The 21416-nt window shown below is 32.4% G+C and overlaps 1 protein-coding gene across 1 annotated transcript in view; it reads left to right on the top strand.

Annotated features, from left to right (window-relative positions):
• Window positions 1-21416, top strand: part of LOC148281760 (dual 3',5'-cyclic-AMP and -GMP phosphodiesterase 11-like) — a 372381-nt gene that overhangs the window by 215401 nt on the left and 135564 nt on the right. Inside the window, exon 5 of the mRNA XM_088226167.1 lies at window positions 10721-10875. Within this exon, the coding sequence (XP_088082293.1) occupies window positions 10721-10875 (155 nt within the window). The remainder of the gene's footprint in view (window positions 1-10720; window positions 10876-21416) is intronic.

Below are 21416 nucleotides of genomic sequence, written 5' to 3'. Positions count from 1 at the left end.
CTGTCATTGGCTGGTTTGAGTGGCCACTTCACACACTGTGTAATATTCATCATTCTGCCTATGTTTGAACATCCACATTTCGTCAACTCTTCCATCTGTTGACTTTTGTGAAGTAAAAGAGCGAAACCTTCATCATATGGGTGAGATTCATCCGGCTGAACCAATTCACTTACTAGACAACGCCTGAAAACAATTTTTCAATTTTTATACTTCTTCTTTTACCGGGTAGTTATTTCAACAATGTTTTGAGTACGTCCAAATGCTTGCAGACTGGCTGGATTTCCTCCGGGCTGCGGGAAAACATTATCAATTAATTAAACCAGCCAATGATAGGTCATACGCCATGTAAATGCCTAGACTTCCATATTCCCTTCTCAAAAATGTTTTCCCTCTCTGTTGCAACAAATTTAAATATAAAGTTAAAACGTTTGATAGTTAGGGTTTGTGATTTTTTTTTGTTCCTCAGTTGTTGGTTTGATCGGCATATTATTACGTCCCTACAGTTTTGATGGATGGAACTAGACATTTTCTCCTAAATCTAGATAATTTTTCTAATAACGGTATTCTTTCGATATTACAATTTCAAATATCTGAAACCCGGTGTTTCGATATTTTTCGATATCATAGTCTTTTTTGCTTCACTTTATTCGATTTTCATGTTAAAATCATCATACAGAATAGAAATCCTGCAAATAAATGCGTTTTAAAGTAAATCAACAATAATTAGACTATAAGCAGACATGTTGAATTTATGTTTTTATTTTTTTTTATTTATTTACAATTTTAAAAAACCCGTTAGGATTACATTAGAAATTTAATATTGTCTAGCCATTTTATGTCTCGTCTAGTCTAGTTAGTTCAGTCATCATGTGCTTTTTCAGATTGATTTTAAATTTGTCTCCAGTAAAAGTTTTCAAGTAGTAAGGTAGGTCGTTGTAGTGTTTAAGTCCATTATGTAGTATTTTTGACTGTCCTGTGTTTGTCTTTGCTTTTTCAATATGATAGTGTTGTTGTTGTCTGGTGTTATATTTGTGTATGTCAGCATTTTTGACTAATATTATGTCGTCGTCTTGTATGTTTCCCAGTGTTATTTTGTGCCCAATTTGTCAGGTCTCAATTTTAGTCAAGTAGTTTATGTCAAACTGGTGTGTTTTTTTGTACAGTTCAGTCGTAGAGGTCAGGTAGGGTAGGTTGTTTGTTAGTTTAAGAATTTTATTTTATTTAAATGAAACAGTTTGTAATTTTTACCGGATAAGAGTTTAATATATTATAACATAACTAGTTTCGGGTATTCTGAATTACCCATCATCAGGTGTAAATATAAATAAACTAAAATATATATACACAGATTAGTACTTAGGTTCTGATAGGGTTGGGTGGACGGGGCAATCCGTAGTGGAGGGGTGCGGTTTTCCTAATGATGGAGAATATTGATAGCGGGGGTGAAGAATTTTGGAATATAATATTATTAATTAAAGTTTTCTCAGATTTTTTTTTTTTGTATTGCTAAATTTTCATAAGTTATTAATTATTATACCTTTATTCGTTACATAATGTAATAGTTCAATTTTATGGGAATAAAACAAATGTTTTGTATTCATAATATGGTTTACGAATTCAGAAAAACTAGTGCTAGAAAGTCCACGGCGGTGTTCGTTAATTCCAATTTTTTATTTGTTTGCAGTTTGACCAATATATTTACTGTTACAATACCAAAGTGAAAATTACAAAATGTTTCATTTTAAGTAAATTCAAAATGTTTTTCCACAAAGTAAATGCTGAAACAATAAATAATATAAGCATACATGTTTTTTTAAACGCGACCGTAACATCTTTAACCTAACAAACATAAACATTTCTTAAAACACGCTATGCTATGTTTTTTATCAAATTCAACAAAACGTAAAATAAGTAAACAAACAATAAAAAAATTAGGAACTTTTCAGCAAGTCTGTAAGAATTTAATAAAATTTGGATAAAGAAGATTTCAGAGTGCTGTTGGCAGACATGGCTTGTAGTAGTAACGTCAACTAACCAGAGCGACTAGGAAACTACTGTCGCTACTGATGTTTGACGGAGTTCGGTTGAACGAAGTCGGCATTCTGATTCCTGGTCGGTTGAATGAGCGGAATAGCGTGTGGCGTGACAAAGAATCACGTTTGAAGTATGAAACTTTAAAATCAAACAAAATAATAAATATCTCATCTAATATCAAAATCCCAGTAATAGAGAAGTCAATAGCTCTCAGATCATAGGTTGATTCACACGAACCAGTGACGTCATTCAAAGTAGTGCGTTTTTATCAAAATATTTTTTATTATTTTTTCCGTACATTTTCAAGAAAATTTGCACTGCAATTGAATGCTCTAATTTTTACCCCGCGCAAGAAAACATTTTTTGTATCCAATTTCCCGTAGGGCTGAAGTTCCTCATTGTTTAAACTTTCTACTGAATATGCTGTATATTTTTTTTTATAAATCTTGGGTATAAGGAAAATTATGTTTTTTTTTTTAAATATCAAGCCAAATATGTCAGAATATTTTTTTGTAAAAGGCAGATTTGCCGTTTATGTTAATAAAATAAAATATCGATGTCGTGTTTTTGGTCCGATATTCCGGTTTTTAGATATTATCGTAAACCGGTATCTATCATCTGCGTAAATCTCCGCAAAGTTAACTTCTTTTTGAAAAAATGGGTTATTCTTTGATGTACAAAAGAGTTTCCAAACTTAAATTTCCAGTATTTGCATTTCAATTGAATTTTTTTTCTGTGTTTGAAGTATTATGTTAATCTTATTAAATTTGAATTCAGTTTTAGCCCTTTTTAAGGTGTTTATTCTTTTCGTGATAAAGTGCGACTCGTCGGAATGAATATATGAATGGTTAAATAATTGATAAAATAAAATCTTATTTTGTTCTACGAGATCCCATATCTTCATTTTGCTTATAAATATTAAAATTACGCATTTGTATTTCTAGTCAACGTTAAAAGTTTTTAATATATTCGTCAAGTTCACCTCTAATAATATTCGTATTTCAATAAATGTTAAATAAAAAATATTTTTTTGAAAAGCTCAAAAAATGGGCATTGAAATTTAATTGCTATTTTTATTTTATTTTGATTTTCATTTTCACAACTGTAACTATTCATTTCTTTAATATATAGAAAAATAAATGTAGCTATCACCTCAGTTGTGTAAGCGAACGTAAGCGGACATTCATATAAGTGAAAATGTATCCCCCTTCAAAACTTTATTTTAGCATGTTTTCTCTCGTCTGGTCGACTGTAATTGCGCAAGTTTTATAACCATTTCCGATCTAACCGACGCGACGCGACGTATTGTTTGTGAAAAGTATTTTAGGCAGATTCATTCGGGAGAGAACTTGTTGAATAATAACTCAAGGGCGGTGAAGGCTGGGGAAGGGTGGGGAAGGGTGGGCTGTGATGTCATCATGGGTGGCCTTGTGACACACAATATAACACAAGTACCTAATCCGATTGCGTTGCGTGGAAAGAATAGCAAAAGAGCGAATAAAGGAAACATCAAACAGAAATCTGTCAAAATAATGACAATTTACTGGATCGATTTTTCAGAATCACAAAATTCAAACCATTGGCGAATGTTCGCGAAGAAGTAGAACTGAAATTCGGTGAACTAGATTGAGATTATCTATTGACGGTTCTTGGTGGAATAGCATTTCAATTCAAGTATTTAAATATAACATATTCAATACGCACATATTATAAAAAAGAAAAAAATACACGAAAGAGACTCATTTCAAAGTAGTAGGAGAATCCTGCTCCGTCGGATACATGGAACAGATCAATATCCAGAGCAGTTTTGTTCAGCATAGCGGTAGCCCTTTTGTTTATCGGAATATGGAACAATCTATGCTGACGCAGTCTTAGGTAATTATCAGGAACATACACAGTTCGTAAAGTGGCCACTTTTTTTTTTGCACCACAACAGGCCAGGAGGCCTAATTACAGTAGTGAATTACATCACAGAGCACCCAGGCTTGAGAAAAATCACATTTTAATTTTTGTGTTCTCACCGGGAATCGAACCCGGAACCTTCCGTGCGTGAGTCAAGCGTCTTGACCACTACAAACCAATGCTCATCATAATCTTAGAATTATCGATCATACCGCGCAACAATCGATAAAAATGTGTAGTCAAATACACATTCCTTCTAGTCTCTAAACACTACTACACTCTTACGCTTTAGGTACCAGTCCAGATAATACGATGTATTCTAGTGTAAAAACACAAATTTCTCAAAATTTAGTTTTTCCCAGAATAAAATAAAAGCATTGAATTTTGTAGGTTTCACAGCCGTTTAGATTTTTGTGATGTTTTTCTGGGTTATTGTGCCGTGCATTCAAACTTCTTATTGCCAAGATTCAATATTCTGACTCGTAGGTTGAGAAACAATGAAGTACTGTTCATCGATCAGCATAGAACAAACTATGGCCTGAATTCTCCAATTACCCGTCTTTGTCGTACAGTTGACTCAAGACAAGATCTTGACTTTTAGGGTTTAAGTTTACAACGATTTAAACGAGCACTAAATATATAATCCAGATCTTGTCTTGATGTCCCTTATGTTTGTCAATGCTTCTTTTCTTTTTTAAAAATGTTTTTAACATTTATTTTATTGTTATATTTAAAACTTATAAATTATATACATGGACAATGTCCGTTAATAAATAAATAAATATCAATTTTTAAAGTATATTGCACTACCCCTGCTCTTACTTACACATAAAGACGGTTTTGTTAGTCTCCCACCAGCCTATTCATTTTATTTAATTAATTCACGAAGAAGTTTAGTGGAGTAATATAAAAAAAAATGTTTTTTTACACGCGGTAAAAATCAGAGGATTTAATTGCACGGCGAGGTATTTTGAAAATGCATTAAAAATCATAAAAATGAACTACTTTGAACTATTCCGATTTAACCAATGATTGAGTGTTGTTATACATTTCCGGTTTTCGAGAAGCTAACTTACCCATCAGCAAAACTCACCGATTGGAAATTGCGACTTTATTGGCGGAGTAATTTCAAAATTACAAAGCTTTGAATATAGTTCAATTATGACGTTTAAAGTAGAAGATACCATTAAATAAATTTAAATAAACGGTTACTTACAAATATTTAAGAGGTACTAAAAGGTTATTAGTGTAATTTAAAAAACGTAAACGGATTAAAAAATATTGATTTAAAAAAACTGATAAAAAGAAATGTTTTTTACCTATAAATAAAGTCGAGAAAAAAAAATTAGTAAAGTAATTAAAACAATTTTGAATATAACTAAATGAATAAAAAAAAAGTTTTTTTAGAACAACTAAGTAATACTCCTCGTCCATGAAATTCAATAGAAGGGCTGCCTTAATTATTTTATTTTATTATATATAAGACAAACAAGGACAAAACAATAATGGTAAACAATATATTCATAAAAACGAAAGACATAATCATCACACACTGTTTAGTCGCGAACAGATCTACGAAAAGTCGGAAGATCTATCCCAAAAAATTCCAAGTCCAGCTTATAGGTAATCAACTTCCCATTGAATGAATCACCGATGTCTTGGTACTTATTGCCCAGTGTATGAAGTCTATTGATGACTGCATTACTTAGCAAGAAGAGGAAATTGTCATTGCATTTATTTATTAAATTGCTAATACCATCATGCCATTACCCCGTCGAGGTAGACAGAGGGGATGGACATACGTCTTTCCTAGCATGCATTCCTAGCTAATTCCACATTCATACTCCTTGTCATACATGCTCTTCGATTGTGTCTGCTTTTGGTTTATTAATTATTTAACTTTTATTTTTTTAACCCACACAGTCATAGTTATAAACAATATAAAGAATAACAACAAATAACAAGACCAATTACGGGTTTCATATAGGAACAAAAAAATAATTTTAAAAAATTGTACAGTTTGCTAGCGGTGAAAGGAAGTGGGGTGGGAAAATGGGGAAGGAAGAGAAGAGGAAGAAAGAGTAAGTTTAAAACAATGAAAAAAAAATGTTTATAAATGTACACATACAACAAATATACATACATACACATACATACATACACATACATACATACATACATATACACACATGAACATGCATATATATAAATATATACACATACATACACACATGAACATATACGCATACACTAATGCACATACATACGCGTTCATATATATAGTTAATAATAAAATAAGGAAAACTAATAAGTAAAACGATAAAAAAATAAAAACTAAAAATGTTGCTCTTACGACGTCTATATCGCAATTTTGATATATTTTTCAAAACAGTATTTTCTTTCGTTTAAAAGATCTATCGTGCTAAAATTTTTATCGTACTTATCAATTTATTAATTGTGTATATTAAGTCCTACAAATCTATAACATTTAACTACAAAAAATATTTTTTTCCAACCTTCGTAGCGAATTATGTCGCTGGCTGCTTCTATTTCTGTATTTCATTAATCATTTTGTATACACGAGTAAAACATATTCTTTCGATTACCTGGACGTAAAACGTTTTCCCTTAAGAGGGTAGTCTCCCCCTTCTACCCTCGCCTCGGTCGTCTCTCACACTTGTCGAGGTTACAGTCACAACTTCACGAAAGTTTTATTCCTTGGCAAGTGGAAACTCGAATCTAATACAAGTTGGATAACTCAAAACCAGAAAAATATTTTACTATCGGCTGTTTACATCTTTGGTTATTATTTTTGTTTTCATTTCCCTATTTGATGTTTTCTTTATTGTTTGAACATGTCTGAGTTTATATTTATTGCAGCAGAGGACACTTATTTGAGAAGGGAATATGGAACGCTAAGCATTTACAGGGCTTATGACTTGTCATTGGCAGTGTTTTTATTATATTTTTTACTCATGTACATAAAATTATACATTTCTTAGTGATGCTTGGCAATCGCGATGGGAAGCTTTCATTTCATGGAGGGTTACCTTTCTTGTTTTTCCTTCGATCTGTCAGAGCTTAAAATCTTCTTGGATTATGCGCAATCACTGGACTTCGCAGTTTTTATCTGGTCATGGTAAATTTAACGACAAATTATTTGTTTTTAATATTGTTGATTCCCCCTCGTGCTGCTGCGGATATCCTAATCAGTTTTCTGAACACATCATGTCCCTTTCTCCCTCTCTAGGATAACCGAATGAAGTTTCTCGCTACTACCCGTGGCCTCAGACAACCCGACACAGTTGATGCTTCGTTGGCCTGTTCTCGGACTTCAGTATACAAATCGCTATGACTTGAGATTTCTATTCCCAGATATCTGAAACTCACGACCTGTTTCACTGGCTTGTTGTCAATAGTCAGCTTACACCTTGTAGGTTGTCTGGATACTGCAAGACTTTTTGTTTTGCTCATTAATATTGACGTGTTTAGCCTTTGTGATACTAAATGGAATTTACACAGCATTCTTTGTAGGTCATCCTCAGATTTGGCTATTATAGCTGCATTGTCTGTACAGCATATCATATTTATTGTTTTATTGCCCATTTTGTATCCCAGCTCCAAGCCAATACCCTCTTATATAATTTCACCCATTATAAGATTAAACAGAAAAGGTCATTTTACTTTATGTAAAATAATTTAATATATAACCCTTAGACTGCTTAACAACGGGCAATTAAAGTCTAACCAGATTGTTGCTGACGTTAAAAAGTAAATTAATTTTGGAGCTTGCTGATGCAGTTTCCTGTCAGTGGTATAAAACATTTTCAAAAAATAAAAATAAATTATTACATAATTTACCTGATTTCGCTAATTACTGTTTTTCGAAGTGGAACTACTAATTCAAGTTTACCCCGTTAAGTAGTGTATACCGCGCATACTTCTACAATAACAGCCATTGCAATAAAACATATTTACAATTAAACTAAAATAATTAAATGGCAAATTATAGTTTTTTACAAAATTTTGAATACAGTGTCAAAAAAGCACTGGTTAGGACTACTCCGTATCTCCCCCGAAAAAAAAATTAACGTCTAAAATAAAAACGTTTTTGACAGTTAATGGATTTATATGGAAGAACCCCAATTTAGTTTTATAAAACAAAGAAAATATAATTCCAAAATTATCCAAAGTTATCGAAAAGTCAGTAACAAAAACTATGTAACTACGAGAAAAAGAAAAATAAAAATAGACAAGAAACTTTCGTTATCGTTTATAAAATTGAGTTTGCAATTAAGGTTCTAGGATTTTCATTAATTTTCAATCTTTAAATCAATTATGAATAAAAAACGAAGATAATAAAGTGAATTAAGTAATTAAGTGAAATTAAGTTTAAAATAGTGCGCCACGCGGTGCGAGAATCATTTTTTTTTAAATATTTATTTTCATTTACAAGTAGGAAAGGGTTTTAAACCCCTGCATGACGATGTGATGGGTGATCGAAATTTCGACAGGTATCTGCTTACTCCGTTGTACGTGAAATGGCGATAAATAAAAAAAAAATTTTTTTTGGAATTAGTTATAATTTTTAAAAACACTTGTATATTTGAAAAACAATGTATTCCGTACAATTTTAAAAATGAATATTAGTTATAGCATTTCTGATTAGATTCTCGAAACACTGCTTAGCAGTTAAAAGGTTAACATGTCGACCGGTTTCAAAACATGACTGTTCCTTCGTAAAGGCTTAAAATAAAATAACACGATATATTTTACTTCTTAAAAAAGCAACTAAGAATCTTAAATGCATTATCTGCTTGCATTACGTGTTCAGTGTTTATTTTTCCAAATAGTAAAAATTAAACAAGTAAACTCGACAAATTCAAACAGATTTAAGTACACAGTTTAAAGTATTTCCGTGTTTCGATTCTAAGACACAGTTGCTAATAAATTTGAGCGAAGTAACAGTTTAGCTCTTGTTTAACAATGTTCAACTACAATACAAAGCAGGCATTCAGTTCTGTACAGGTACTACTTTGTGTTGCTACAAACTATAGAACAGTCGGCAAAAACGACATCGAATTTGCATCGCAACTAAGAAAGTTATGCGTCCGATTTCGATACATTCTAGAAGGACCTAGAACGTAAAGCTAGCTACCTACACATTGTGGATAACTTTAACGAAGCTTCGTACAAATCCCTGCCTCAGTGGAATTTTCTCAAAAGAAAATCGCTCTGAAAAGATTCTATCTCTCAGTGTGTTTACATACGTTTTATTTATTAAATGCATTTTATAAGCCCAAACGTCATAAAAAAATTTGATGGATTTTTTATTGATAACTTATTTTTTCTAAAATATTATATTTTCTTGTGTTGAGCGCACTGAATTCGAGTCTATGTTCGGAGTGAATCAGCTGCCAAGGGCGCGTGAAGCCGTTTAAGCTCTATTTTTGCAAATGCTCTTATCAGCTAAAGGCCGTGTCCAGAATGCAGGCCTAGCGCGGTTCCAAACTTAAGTGTGGAATTTCGCGCCCGCCGCCACATGTGGCCATAGTGCCTGGCCTATAGCGGACGCGACCCAATCCCACAGCCAAGACTCACCATAGACTATGGAGGTGAGAGGGCAACCCTCGGAACTCCATTACGCCACTTAAAGATATATTTTAAACGATTATCGGCCCACGTGAAGTTAGCCACCATTTTTATTTCATCATAATTATACCAGTAAAGCAATCAGCAAATCGTTAAAAGTTACAATAAAACATCAAGAATCGAAACAAACATCATGAATTGGAAACAGACGATCGACCTATTTATTTTACCAAAAACATACAATCCACATTTTTACAATGTTTTTATTCGTTTTTAATGGCCCTTCCTATATACCATTTTTTTTATTCCATTCTCTTCCGAACATTCCGTATAAAAATATTGACTAACAAATAAAATAAATATAAACAATTTTGTTTTTAACCACTTTTTTTTATATCTACCGGTTTCAAAGCTATACAATCTTCTTTATCAGGGTATATATATTATTTACACTTAACCAATCAATTCTAATTCATTAGCTAGGTATACCTTGGTAAAGGCGCTTATAATTACTATACGCCCGTAAACATTATTCTCTATCTTCCGTTACAAATACAAGAGTTACTAGATACTCCACTCTGATGCTGCAAAAAAATAAAAAAATAAATACAACCTTCGGTCAAAGAGGATTGGCCTACCAATCGGTTAAAGTGTACAATCTACCTCGATTATCCATAAGGACAATTAGTAAGTTCTCACAATATAAAATTGCTATTAAGAAATGGAAAGAGGAGGTGAGGTGAGATCAAGCCAAATAGGTAAAATGTGTGTACTGTTTAAGAAATTTGTTCTATTGGTCTATATAAATTGGTTATGTTTTTTATGATTATTTTAGTTTTTTATTGTTTATTATGTTAATGATAATTAGGTTAATTGGATTAATTACGTTTTTTATATTGTTATTATTATGTTAACTTTGTTAAATAGCTAATCTTAGGCATGTTTCACATTTTGTAAACTGTTTCCCTCGGCACGGGGAGGACATTATTCTGTATAAAAAAATAATACAAACAATGTAAAAGTATAAATAAATAAATAAATATAGCTTTGAAACCGGTAACTAGAAAAAAAAAATAAGTGGTTAAAAATAATGTTTTTTTTATTTATTAAAATGAGTAACAAAGTTAGTGCTTCAAACATAAAATTTATATTGACTTAAAATATCAATAGTAATAATATTTTCTTCTCGTAGGTAAAAGACATCTGTAACGAGCTGGATGTGCGGTCTCTGTGCCACAAGATCCTACAGAACGTCTCCATTTTGCTGAATGCTGACCGGGGGTCGCTGTTCCTGGTTCAGGGGGAGAAGGGAGGGGCGTGTAGTCCCGCTCAGGCGCCCCGATCGAGGTTAGTACGACAGTCTTAGAAAATTATCCAATCAAACGGTCAATCTATGTTCGCTAATCTCTAACAAACCGTGACTCGCCTACGTACGTATCCCGCAGTATGTGAATGTAAAATATATCGGCAAACGAAGTCTGATAAAAAACTACACGGAATATTTGAACAAGCTCATTTTTTACACCCAGATTAGTCCACGTGATCATAATTCACTTGTCAATTCTCGGCCATTTTGAAAGTGCATTTGGTTTTTAACTGACAAACCAGTGAGACGCGTTAGAAGCTCTCAGAAATTAATAGCTTTCCATGTGATGATGAAACACCCTGAGATGCCCCCCGTTTGTTGATGCATTGTTCCTTTTTAAGCTTAGAGCAATGCAATTAGAGGCGCGATGTGGAAGTCTGGATTAGAACCTGTAAGATATCGAAACAGTAGTATCATAAGAACTTGTCATATGAGACTTTATCATACACGGTAAAAATATTAAAAATAATTATTGAAATAAATAAAAACAGGACACAAAATGCCGAGCGCTGTCAAAATGCAACGGAAGGTCTGTTTATGTCTGTCAATAGTCCGGCTTCTCCTGAATAAGTTTTCTGCGATTTCCTCTTGAGCAAATACGAAGAAGTTCTTTGCCGAGGCCACAGATTATCCCAACAGATCCTCACACTATAGTTAGAGTAGTTAAAAGAATTATACCTTTTGCAGTATATACAAGCCTCGTAGATAATAATCAAGGCAAAACATAAGCAACTCCTATTGAAAAAAGGAAGACGCGAGAAAGTTGACAGCTTTAAATACTTGGGAGTTCACATAACTGAGGATGTAAGCATGCACAAAGAGCTCGTAATTTTTAACATGATGCGTGTTTTCTGGAACTACTTATAATGTTATACCACATAATGTGCAGGTATAATTTTCAATGGTCGCTATCCCAGATTTAAACCGAGTTTAACTCTATGCGAGGTTTATAAGTAATACTTTTTGCTATCCCATCATTATTCTAACACTATTTTTAAGCTCCAGAAATTTCTGAAGCAACGTTTAACATGATGCATTTTGTCTGGAACTCTAGTCTTTACTCGGTCAAAAAGAAATGCCGGTTATTCAACCCTTGTACAATGCCAGTACTTCTATATCTTGGCACCTAACCAAAGCTCAAAACACCAAACTTCTGAGTTTTGAGAGTAAGTGCTTGAGAATAATATTAGATATAAGGTGGTTCAGTTTCATAACTTACATTGAAGTCCGAGAACGGACGCAGCAGCCTCCTATAACAAGCGTCTTAAGGATGCGGCGGTGGACCTGGCTTGGACACGTGCTGCGCATGCCTCGAGAGAACCTAAACCCAAGTTGCCTCTTCTTTAAACCTGCGGGCTCACGCCGTCCTGAAGGCCGTCGATGACGATCTTTCGACTTTATTCGGCGGAATTAAGGGACACTGGATTGACGTGAGATGATGCGAAAATGCTGGCTGGCAATAGGGTCTCCTGGAGGCAACTGGTGATGTCCACATGCTCTACTTAGGAGCGGATGTGGAAAAAAATAAGAAAACGCGTGTTAGTGTGATCGGCTAGATTTCAAAATTATCACTCTTCGCGGGTTTTTGACAAAAAACCAGACCGCATTGCTCCCTCAACCACCTTATTTTTCAGACCTGGCCCCCTGCGACTTTTACCTGTTTCCAAAGATGAAGAGGACTATAAAAAGACGATGATTGGCGATTATAGAGGAGATAATGGTTTTTTAGTGGTTTCTTCAATGAGTCTTCGCATCACTGTAGAACTGTAGATAGTAAACTCTTCTGTACACACATTGATGATATTGTAAAATCTATCAAAACTCTTTATGGATCACTAGTTCGGCCCCATCTGAAATATACTTCTCCAATTTGGTCTCCATTCTATAGGACTCATATTGACCATTTCGAATCTACCCGTTTTCTAAGAAAAGCGGCATGGTTGCTAAGATTGCAAAGGAGTTATTATTCCTATTTTAAAAAGAGCAATCTCCTTATATATTAGTTGGGTAAAATTGTAATAACATGTTAGTATAATCTTTTTTCATAAGTAGATAACTTCCTAATATTCATATAATTCAATTATGCTCGTCTATTTAAAAAAAACTATTAAAAATGTTTTTCGACTTATTTGTACATATTGTGTTCATATACAATGAAACCTAAACGTATAAAGTATAAACAATATCTAAACGTCACAAATTGTGATTGTTATACCAATGTCTTATGTACGAGTATTGTTTATTGTTTGTGAACCATGATAAATCAAATAACAAATTGAAATGACGAAATAAAATTACAATTAATTAGTCAATAATGTATTCTTTTTCATTCTTTTGCGACAAATTTGTCAATAATTGACATCGTACACTGCGCAAATATCACGAGCAACTTTGGCAGCTTTATTCCTTCGATTAAACGCGAACAGAAGGTATCCAAAATGCTCACATTCGTCTACTTGACATTCCATTTTGAAGGCTTGTAATCAGAAAAAATAACATATTTGACTTAAAAGCAAATACACTGTTTTGTAAAGCATAAAATTTTCTTTCGAATGACGTATAACCTTTACCATTTTTTTCACTTTTGGTACTTATTTTTAAATTTGGAAAAAAACCGACAAAATTTATGTTAACACCTAATTCTATGTCGACATTAACGAAAATGGGATGTGAGTAACCATTAATCCGAGAACACTCGTCCTCGTAGGGTTCTGGTTCTATTTCACAATCATTACTGTATTCTCTATTCCGCCCGGTGTTTCTTCCCTTCAGAAATTCATTGCTCCGTCCGTTGGCGTTTTGCTTTTTTTTCTAAATAAAGTTGAAATGAAGCCTTGAATGATCGGCTGAATTTTTCTAAATAAATCCTTACTGGACATAAAGCTTACAAATTCCACCCGCGATTTATCAAAGGATAACCCGAGAAGCTCCCGGTTCACTCGAGCAAACGAGCTTACGAATGCACAACAAATTGGGTGAATATTTCAACCTCTCCTCCGCGCCATTTTTCTCCGCATGGCTCTACCGACACCCGTTACTCCGCCGCCATTTTTCCACTCTCTCTCCCCCACTTTTCTGTAATGTTTATATTATTCCAGGTGTTGAGAGCGCTCTTAAAGACCCCCAGGATTCAGAAATGAACTCTCACATGAATCCTAGTAATGACCCTTCAAATACACACTTTTCCTTTTCAGCTTAATAAATTGTTTCTTTCGTTTAACGAAATACTTGTAATTCTTTTTCGTTTTTGCTAACCCACTTTTCTGGAACTTTCCACGTGTTTTTTTGTGCGAAGATTAAGAACTTATATTATTTGATATCGTACCCTTCACAAGATAGTTTTAAGGATTTTTTTAAAGTTCTTTTTGTTAATGTTTCCATTTTGTTTTAATTTAATGTATTAAAATGCTAAGAGCGATCAATATAACATACGCCCTATATATTAAATCCTTTTCTTGGCAATGTATCGTCATATTGTCGTGCACGTTGAACTACGACGAATTTTTGAAAAAATGCATATTTTATATTTGGTCTCTGAAAGGTTATATAAAGACTTTATATTCCAAGTTTAAGCCTTTAACAAAATTTAATAAAACCGCTCTTATGTAAAATTTAAGAAAATCACATGCGCTCATGATGATACGATCTCATTTTTTCTAATGAACTTTAACACGAGAAAAACAACATTCAGATCAAACTGCTCTGCCATCTTTTTCATTATTAACTGCATTATCCCAATTCACAACAAACTTGATTGAAATTTTAAAAAGTTAAATGTGGAATTCTGAAGCCTTTTTAACCTTTAAATGTGCAAAGAAATATCATGTTTTTTAGTTCTGCAAATATGGGGGTTAACGCTTTTAAAGATGTGTTATTATTTCTACAGCAGCCGTGATGTGCCAACCCTTTACTTTTACTTTACTTTACTTAATCTCTCCTCCTTTCCTTTTTTTCCAATGGCGCAATAGTATTGTTTTAAGGTGGTTTATGTACAAATAAGAAGAAGAAATTTCCATTTGGTAATAAGCCCGCTAATTTACAATTTATATTCTGGTCAGAATGTTCAATAAATAAAAATAAAGACGAAAGATCGTCATCGCTTTCGCCTTTGATAGATCGCTATCGCTTGTCGGCACACGGAAAATACTATGAAATTTCTGTTTCACTTCGTTTTATTATATAATACTCTTCCGATTTATAAAACGATTACAGCTTTTTCTTCCAGCTCCCAAAAACTATTCGCTTTTCCAATTTACCTCAACATTAACTTTCCGTTAGTTCTAAGATTGGAATAAACATATATAAATATTATATGTTCACGTTGCGCGTTGTACCGAATGTAATCTTTTGCGAATTCGTGCTTTATCTAGTTTTGAGAGTAATGTTTTCTTTCTTGATAAAAAGTACCCCTTAAGTTGGCGCTGATGTGTTTCAAACATATTTTAACCGAGTTAACCCGTTCCACGCGGACGAAGAATACAATGCTGTGTGGAAAATAACCAAAACCCTAAATGACTGTTTTTGACTCGATGGCTGAATCCTTAAAAGAGGAAATTAAGTGGAGATAAGACTGCCTCGTTATGTAGTGGTCGACGTGTTTAGCACAGTTGGAAATATTGGATTAGTATTCATCAAAATATTAATTGTTACTGTATTGCTATTGTCTAATTACAAAAATAAAAACCAGACTGATTTTCTGAATTGTTGGCTAAAGTTAGTAGTTCTAATATCATTCATGTTTATATTTTTCTAAATCCTTTATAGTTATTTAGTTAAAGTCCCAAAATGCATACATTAAAGAACTGTTACATACAAGTGATATGCTTAAGATAACACCGAACCGTTATATTTATGCCTTTTGTTTCATTTAATGAACTCATAAAGTTAAAATAAAAACGACTAATTTTCGGCGTTTTGAAGTGACTTTTAACTTATTTAAATATGTTTCGGTTTTAACTGAAACTAGACCTAAGGCCAAAACTAAGTTTTGGTTTCAGTTTCGGCATAAAATCTTTTTTCGATCGGTCGCTAATTATAAACATTTACACGGCTTATGATCTGTCACCGTCGTCTATTCGTATTCATTCAACCGACTTACATTTTAAATGAAATTATACAAAGTAATATTTTAATTGAATGGTCTATATCATCATCATCAAACCCTTATCCGCACCCAATGGTGCATAGGGCACTGAATTGTTAAACATTAAATGCAGCGTATTTCGATAATCTTACAGGGAGGTAAGGTGATCAGTCTTATGCTTCAGGTGCCATTAATGATGTATGTTTAAAACTATCTTTAAATTTTGTGACTTGATTCTAAAAGGGCAATTGTCGTCAATCACGACATTACAGCTGAGTAATTTTGCACCTATTTTGTGACGCTAATAAACTTTTTGAGGTGTTTGAAACTATGTATTTTGAATAAAAAAACACTGCCATTATTTACGTGTATTTTTTAATTGACGTCAACCGTCTACAAAATGTTAACATGATAACAAAAAATCTGATATTGGCCCTTTTAGACCCCGTACTCAGAATTCATGCCGACCTCATCCGGATATTTTTGTTACATTGGAGGTAAGATGATCAGTCTTACACTTCAGGTGTACGAATCCAGGAAGAAAAGTATATTGCGCTGTAGAATTACCTTTAAATCCAAAATTCCATTTCACCCTACCAGGAATCGAACCTGTGAATGCGCCATCTACTACTATTTGTACTTGGAGGAGGATTTCCTTTTTCGGGAATTTCAACTGATAGCAGCTGTTGAGCCGAAAGAACTCGCCCAATATTTGAATATATTACACACACAGTACTTTATTTATAATCCGCTCGCCACAGCCCAACTAAATTCTACAACTTTTAAAATTATTTACCTTTTGCCACTAGTCCACAACTTTTAAAATTATTAACCTTTTGCCACTAGTCCACAATTTTCTCAGATTTTTTCTCTTCGTCTCTTAGTGGAAGATTCCGTGAAGCTATTAAGAGAGAGGGGGTGTTTAAAGCGTAGGGGGAGAGAAAGAGGGATGGGGCGCGTAAAGATGCTGCACAGTCCGTCATCTCGTACATGCTCTATCTCGCTCGTTCTGGGAATACGGGAAAAAATCCTCGAGATTTATTTACGGAAGGGTTTACAAGTATCAAGTCGATAATCTTTCAAAAAAGTAAATCATTGATTGCGTTACAACAGACAGGAAGAACATTTTTGAAAAGAGGATGTCGTCGCCGTTCAGGCACAAGTCGCTAACCCAAAAGATACCATTTGGAGAAATCGCAACTCGGAAGTTTGGAGAACTAGCAAAAATCAGATTTTTGGGTTTCAGAAGATTTATGTATATAATACAATTTCTTTGTGCATTTTTCATAAACTTTATTTCTAACTGTTTCTTTCAGATACATTTTTATATTTTAAAAAGGTTTTTATGTGTCCAAGGTGTCTAAAATTTGGATTAGTGACTTTTGCTTTTTTATAATCTGGAAAATGTAAACCAAAAGAGTTGATGACAGGAAGGAAATATATATATTTTTTAAGTTAACCTTTATTTATCATAAGAACAATACATAAAGAAATAAAAAATAGACAACTTCAAGTTAAACTTGCCAAAAAATAGTCAGGCTCTTGTTTTTGGCAAGTGTAAAAAAAAGTTTACAAAATAATATCAAAACGAAACAAAAATCCATTACAAATAAATAAATAAATGAAAATTGAAAAAATATAACACTTTTCCCAAAAAGGGTAAAATTAAGTATTATTCACGGCCATATATACACATACATATAAATGTACATTATATGCATATATACCTACGTATACAACACATAATTAATATATTATATATTTGATATTATGATTCAATTATGTTTAATAAAGCATGTTTCAAAATTATACAAAAAGTATCCCTCGGCACGGGACACCATCTTTAGCAAAAAAAATTTACGTACATTTTTGTAATACAACTAATAAAATAAAATATTATTAGCATTACAAACAATTGTTAAATTTTGTGGTTAAAATTATGTTTTACAAAAAAAAAACGTTTTCACGTGTTTATTATGTTTTGTTATACAAATACCCAAACACAAGCCCAATGTTGTTTTTAGGAAGAAAACTGTCATACCTAAAAGTTATCCAAATATACCGTAACTCTCAATATTCTATTTCCTTTTAGTGATTTTTGCTTATTGATATTTTATCACCGGCCATTAGTGAATTTTACACAGTATGTAAAGTGGCCACTTAAACAAGCCAACGACAAGTCACAAGCCCTGTAAATGGCTAAACTTCCACATGTCCTTCTCTAAAATTTCATTGGGAGTACCACAAGGATCGGTTCTCGGACCGGTTTTGTTTATTATATACATAAATGATATTGTCGAAACATTAAAATATTCAAAAATAAGACTCTTTGCAGACGATGCCTCAATATATATATCGGGAGAAAATTATAAAACAATTATGGACAGACTAAATCATGATCTTAATAATGTATCACTGTGGCTAAAAATTAATTAATTAATATCAAATGTTAACAAAACTAAATATATGAATATAGGAAACAAAAGAATAGAAATTACACCATCAATTTTAATAGAAAATGAAAAACTTAATGAAGTCACTGAAATTAAATATTTAGGTGTAATGTTGGATTCAAAACTTACATTTCACCAATACGCTAAGATGGTAGTAAATAAGATTGCAAAAAAATATCAATTTTGGGAAGGATCAAAAGATTTATTGATAAGGACTCCTGCAAAACTATTTACAAAGCAACTATTGAACCACACGTTAACTATTGTAGTAGCATTTTATTTTTATCAAACAAAGAAAACATAGATAAACTAACTGTATTACAAAATAAAGCCTTTAGAATCATTTTGAAAAAAAACAGATACACGAGGGTAAAGTCGATGGTAAATGAAATGAAATTATCAACATATAAACAAAGAATATTTTACAATACAATGATATTTGTTCATAAAATTATAAACTCTAATAAAAAAACTGAATTTTGGAAAAAAAATGATCGGAACCAGCATGAACACGATCACAATACTAGAGAAAATAACAAAATTAGACTTCCATTTAGGAAAAAGGCAAAGTCACAAAATTCAATTTTATTTAAAGCAATTAAAAAGTATTACGAAATGGAAAAAAATATTTATGGAGAAAAAAACAGATCAAAATTTAAAATAATGGTCAAGACATATGTGATAAACAATTTATAAATTAAATATATTTGCAATGTTATTATTAGAACACACATAACAATATGTATGATATGTGTGCCCTACTTTAACATTTAAATTTTTTTTAAATTAAAAAAATGCTCTCATCTTTGTTGCAATTTGTAAATCTTAACTCTTAATCTTTAGGGGATAAAATCAATTATTTTGTCTACCAGCATTTGGACACACTCAAAATATTATAATTAACTAGGTAAAGGAAGTTTTAGCTATGTTCTATTTTTACCTTAATTACAGTTTCCCAGTGCCGTGAGTGTAATTAGCATGCTAAATTTATGACGCTACGAACAATTGTTGTGTGTGACGACAACATATCGCATGAATTATTAAAATAACGTATTTCCCGAGAATTCAATGTGATGACAAAATAACGTGCTATACAATATTCTCTCATTAATCTAGACGTTGCTTCCTTCAGGGCTGTCCAAACAAACAAATACTTTTTGAATTCATTAAATGAGGAAGTTCAGTGTTTCTTTTATTTTTATTATTATTCGTTAATAGACTAAGCCATTCTTTATTATTATTTTTTTCTTTCATTATATTTTCATTTTTTAAATTTAATTCATCCTTTCGTACATAATGTTCATTGTACATTGGCGAGCTTTTTGCCAAATGGCAATTTCTTCCAACCAACCAACAAAATTAAAGTTTTATTTTTATAACTCATGTTACAAAACATATTTAATATAAAATAAAAATAAAAGAGCTGAAGATATTTAAAAATAGAATTAAATGTATTTGTATACAAATTATCTTAAATCAATACCATTACTCAATGGAAAGGAAAAAAGAGGGAACAGGAATGAAGGAGAGATAAAGGAAAAGAAAGGAGATGTTCCTTCAGGCGTGATTTGAACGGAGATACTAAAGTAACATGTTTGATGGTGGATGGGAGATAATTCCACAGTCAAGCCGCATGGACACTATATGAGTTAGAGAACAGAGAGGAATTTTGGAGGGGTATAAAGAGAGTGCTTTGAGAATTAGAACGAAGAGGTAAACCATGAACTGATAAGCGTTGAAACTTTTCACGGAGGTATATAGGAGCGTTAGGACTATGAAGTACATTGAACAGAAATGAGATGGAGTGATAGTCTCTCCGCTGTCTAATTTTGAGGCATTTCAGTTGCCTATGATAATCAGAAATGTGGTCATATTTCCTAAGACCAAAAATATACCTTATGCATGTATTGTGAAGTCGTTCAAGTTTATCGAGTTGCTCACAGCTTAAATCAGTCATGGAAACATCAGCGTAATCTAGAATGGGTAGTAGTAATGCTTGTACGAGAGTGCATTTAGTATTAATGGATAATATTTTTTAAAGAATTATTTTTCAAAAATACATCAATAAAAAAAGTTCATTCCTAAAAGATTTTTCGCATAAGTTGGGAAATAATCATGAAATATGTCTGTTTGCTGTTTCGGCATCATATGTTTTATTCCCGACAAAGGCGAACCAAAGGTGTACGGTATGCTGCGTTGCTTGAAAATAAAGATAGTTTTGATAAATCCCGAGGTCTGAGTTCTCAATGTAGCATTTATTTTATTTTATAGTAAAAACATGGTTTTAAACCATATTTTATAGATGCGCACTTGAAGAACGCACTGTAATGTACGTGTGATTCCGTGGCTAGTGTCGCGAAATCACGGATCAGAGGTCCGAGATGCGAACCCCCTTCTACGACAACTTGATTCCTATTTTCTAATAGTGATTTATTTATAACTCATTGTAAATAAATCTATCTAAAGTAAAAAATAAATAAAAATTATGTATTCGGATAAATCATAAGAACACAAATATTTATTTTCACCTTAAAAAAATCTATATAATAAATATACAAAATAAATCTACAAAGGAGTTATGAAATGAATAAATAACTGCAAACAATCTTATCATTCCTTGGCAAATTTTATAGTTCATACCTAAATCTATGAATAAAAATTAATTATTCTTTCAAAACGCGTTTTTGTTTGTATAAAATATGTCCTAGAGTTCATATATTTAAACGAATAGTGTTAAAAAAAATATTCGTTTTTCAAACTCTATGTTCCCGTGTTAAATTACTTTTTTGATTGACAATATTTTGATTTTATCCTAATTTTTGTAGACAAGGACGGGATCCAATTCCTTAGGGAGCTGTGCATATAAACATATTACAACGGAGATGAAGAAAATTTATGAGAATGTAATATGTAAGTCTAGGCATCTACAGGGCTTATCACCTGTCATTAGCTGCTTTAAGTGACCACTTTACACACTGTGTAACAT

This window comes from Micrasema longulum, unplaced genomic scaffold (genome assembly GCF_059751315.1).
Source record: "Micrasema longulum isolate JH-2025_06_02 unplaced genomic scaffold, ASM5975131v1 h1tg000413l, whole genome shotgun sequence".
Lineage (NCBI taxonomy): Eukaryota > Metazoa > Arthropoda > Insecta > Trichoptera > Brachycentridae > Micrasema > Micrasema longulum.
This window is presented reverse-complemented; position numbering and strand designations above follow the sequence as displayed.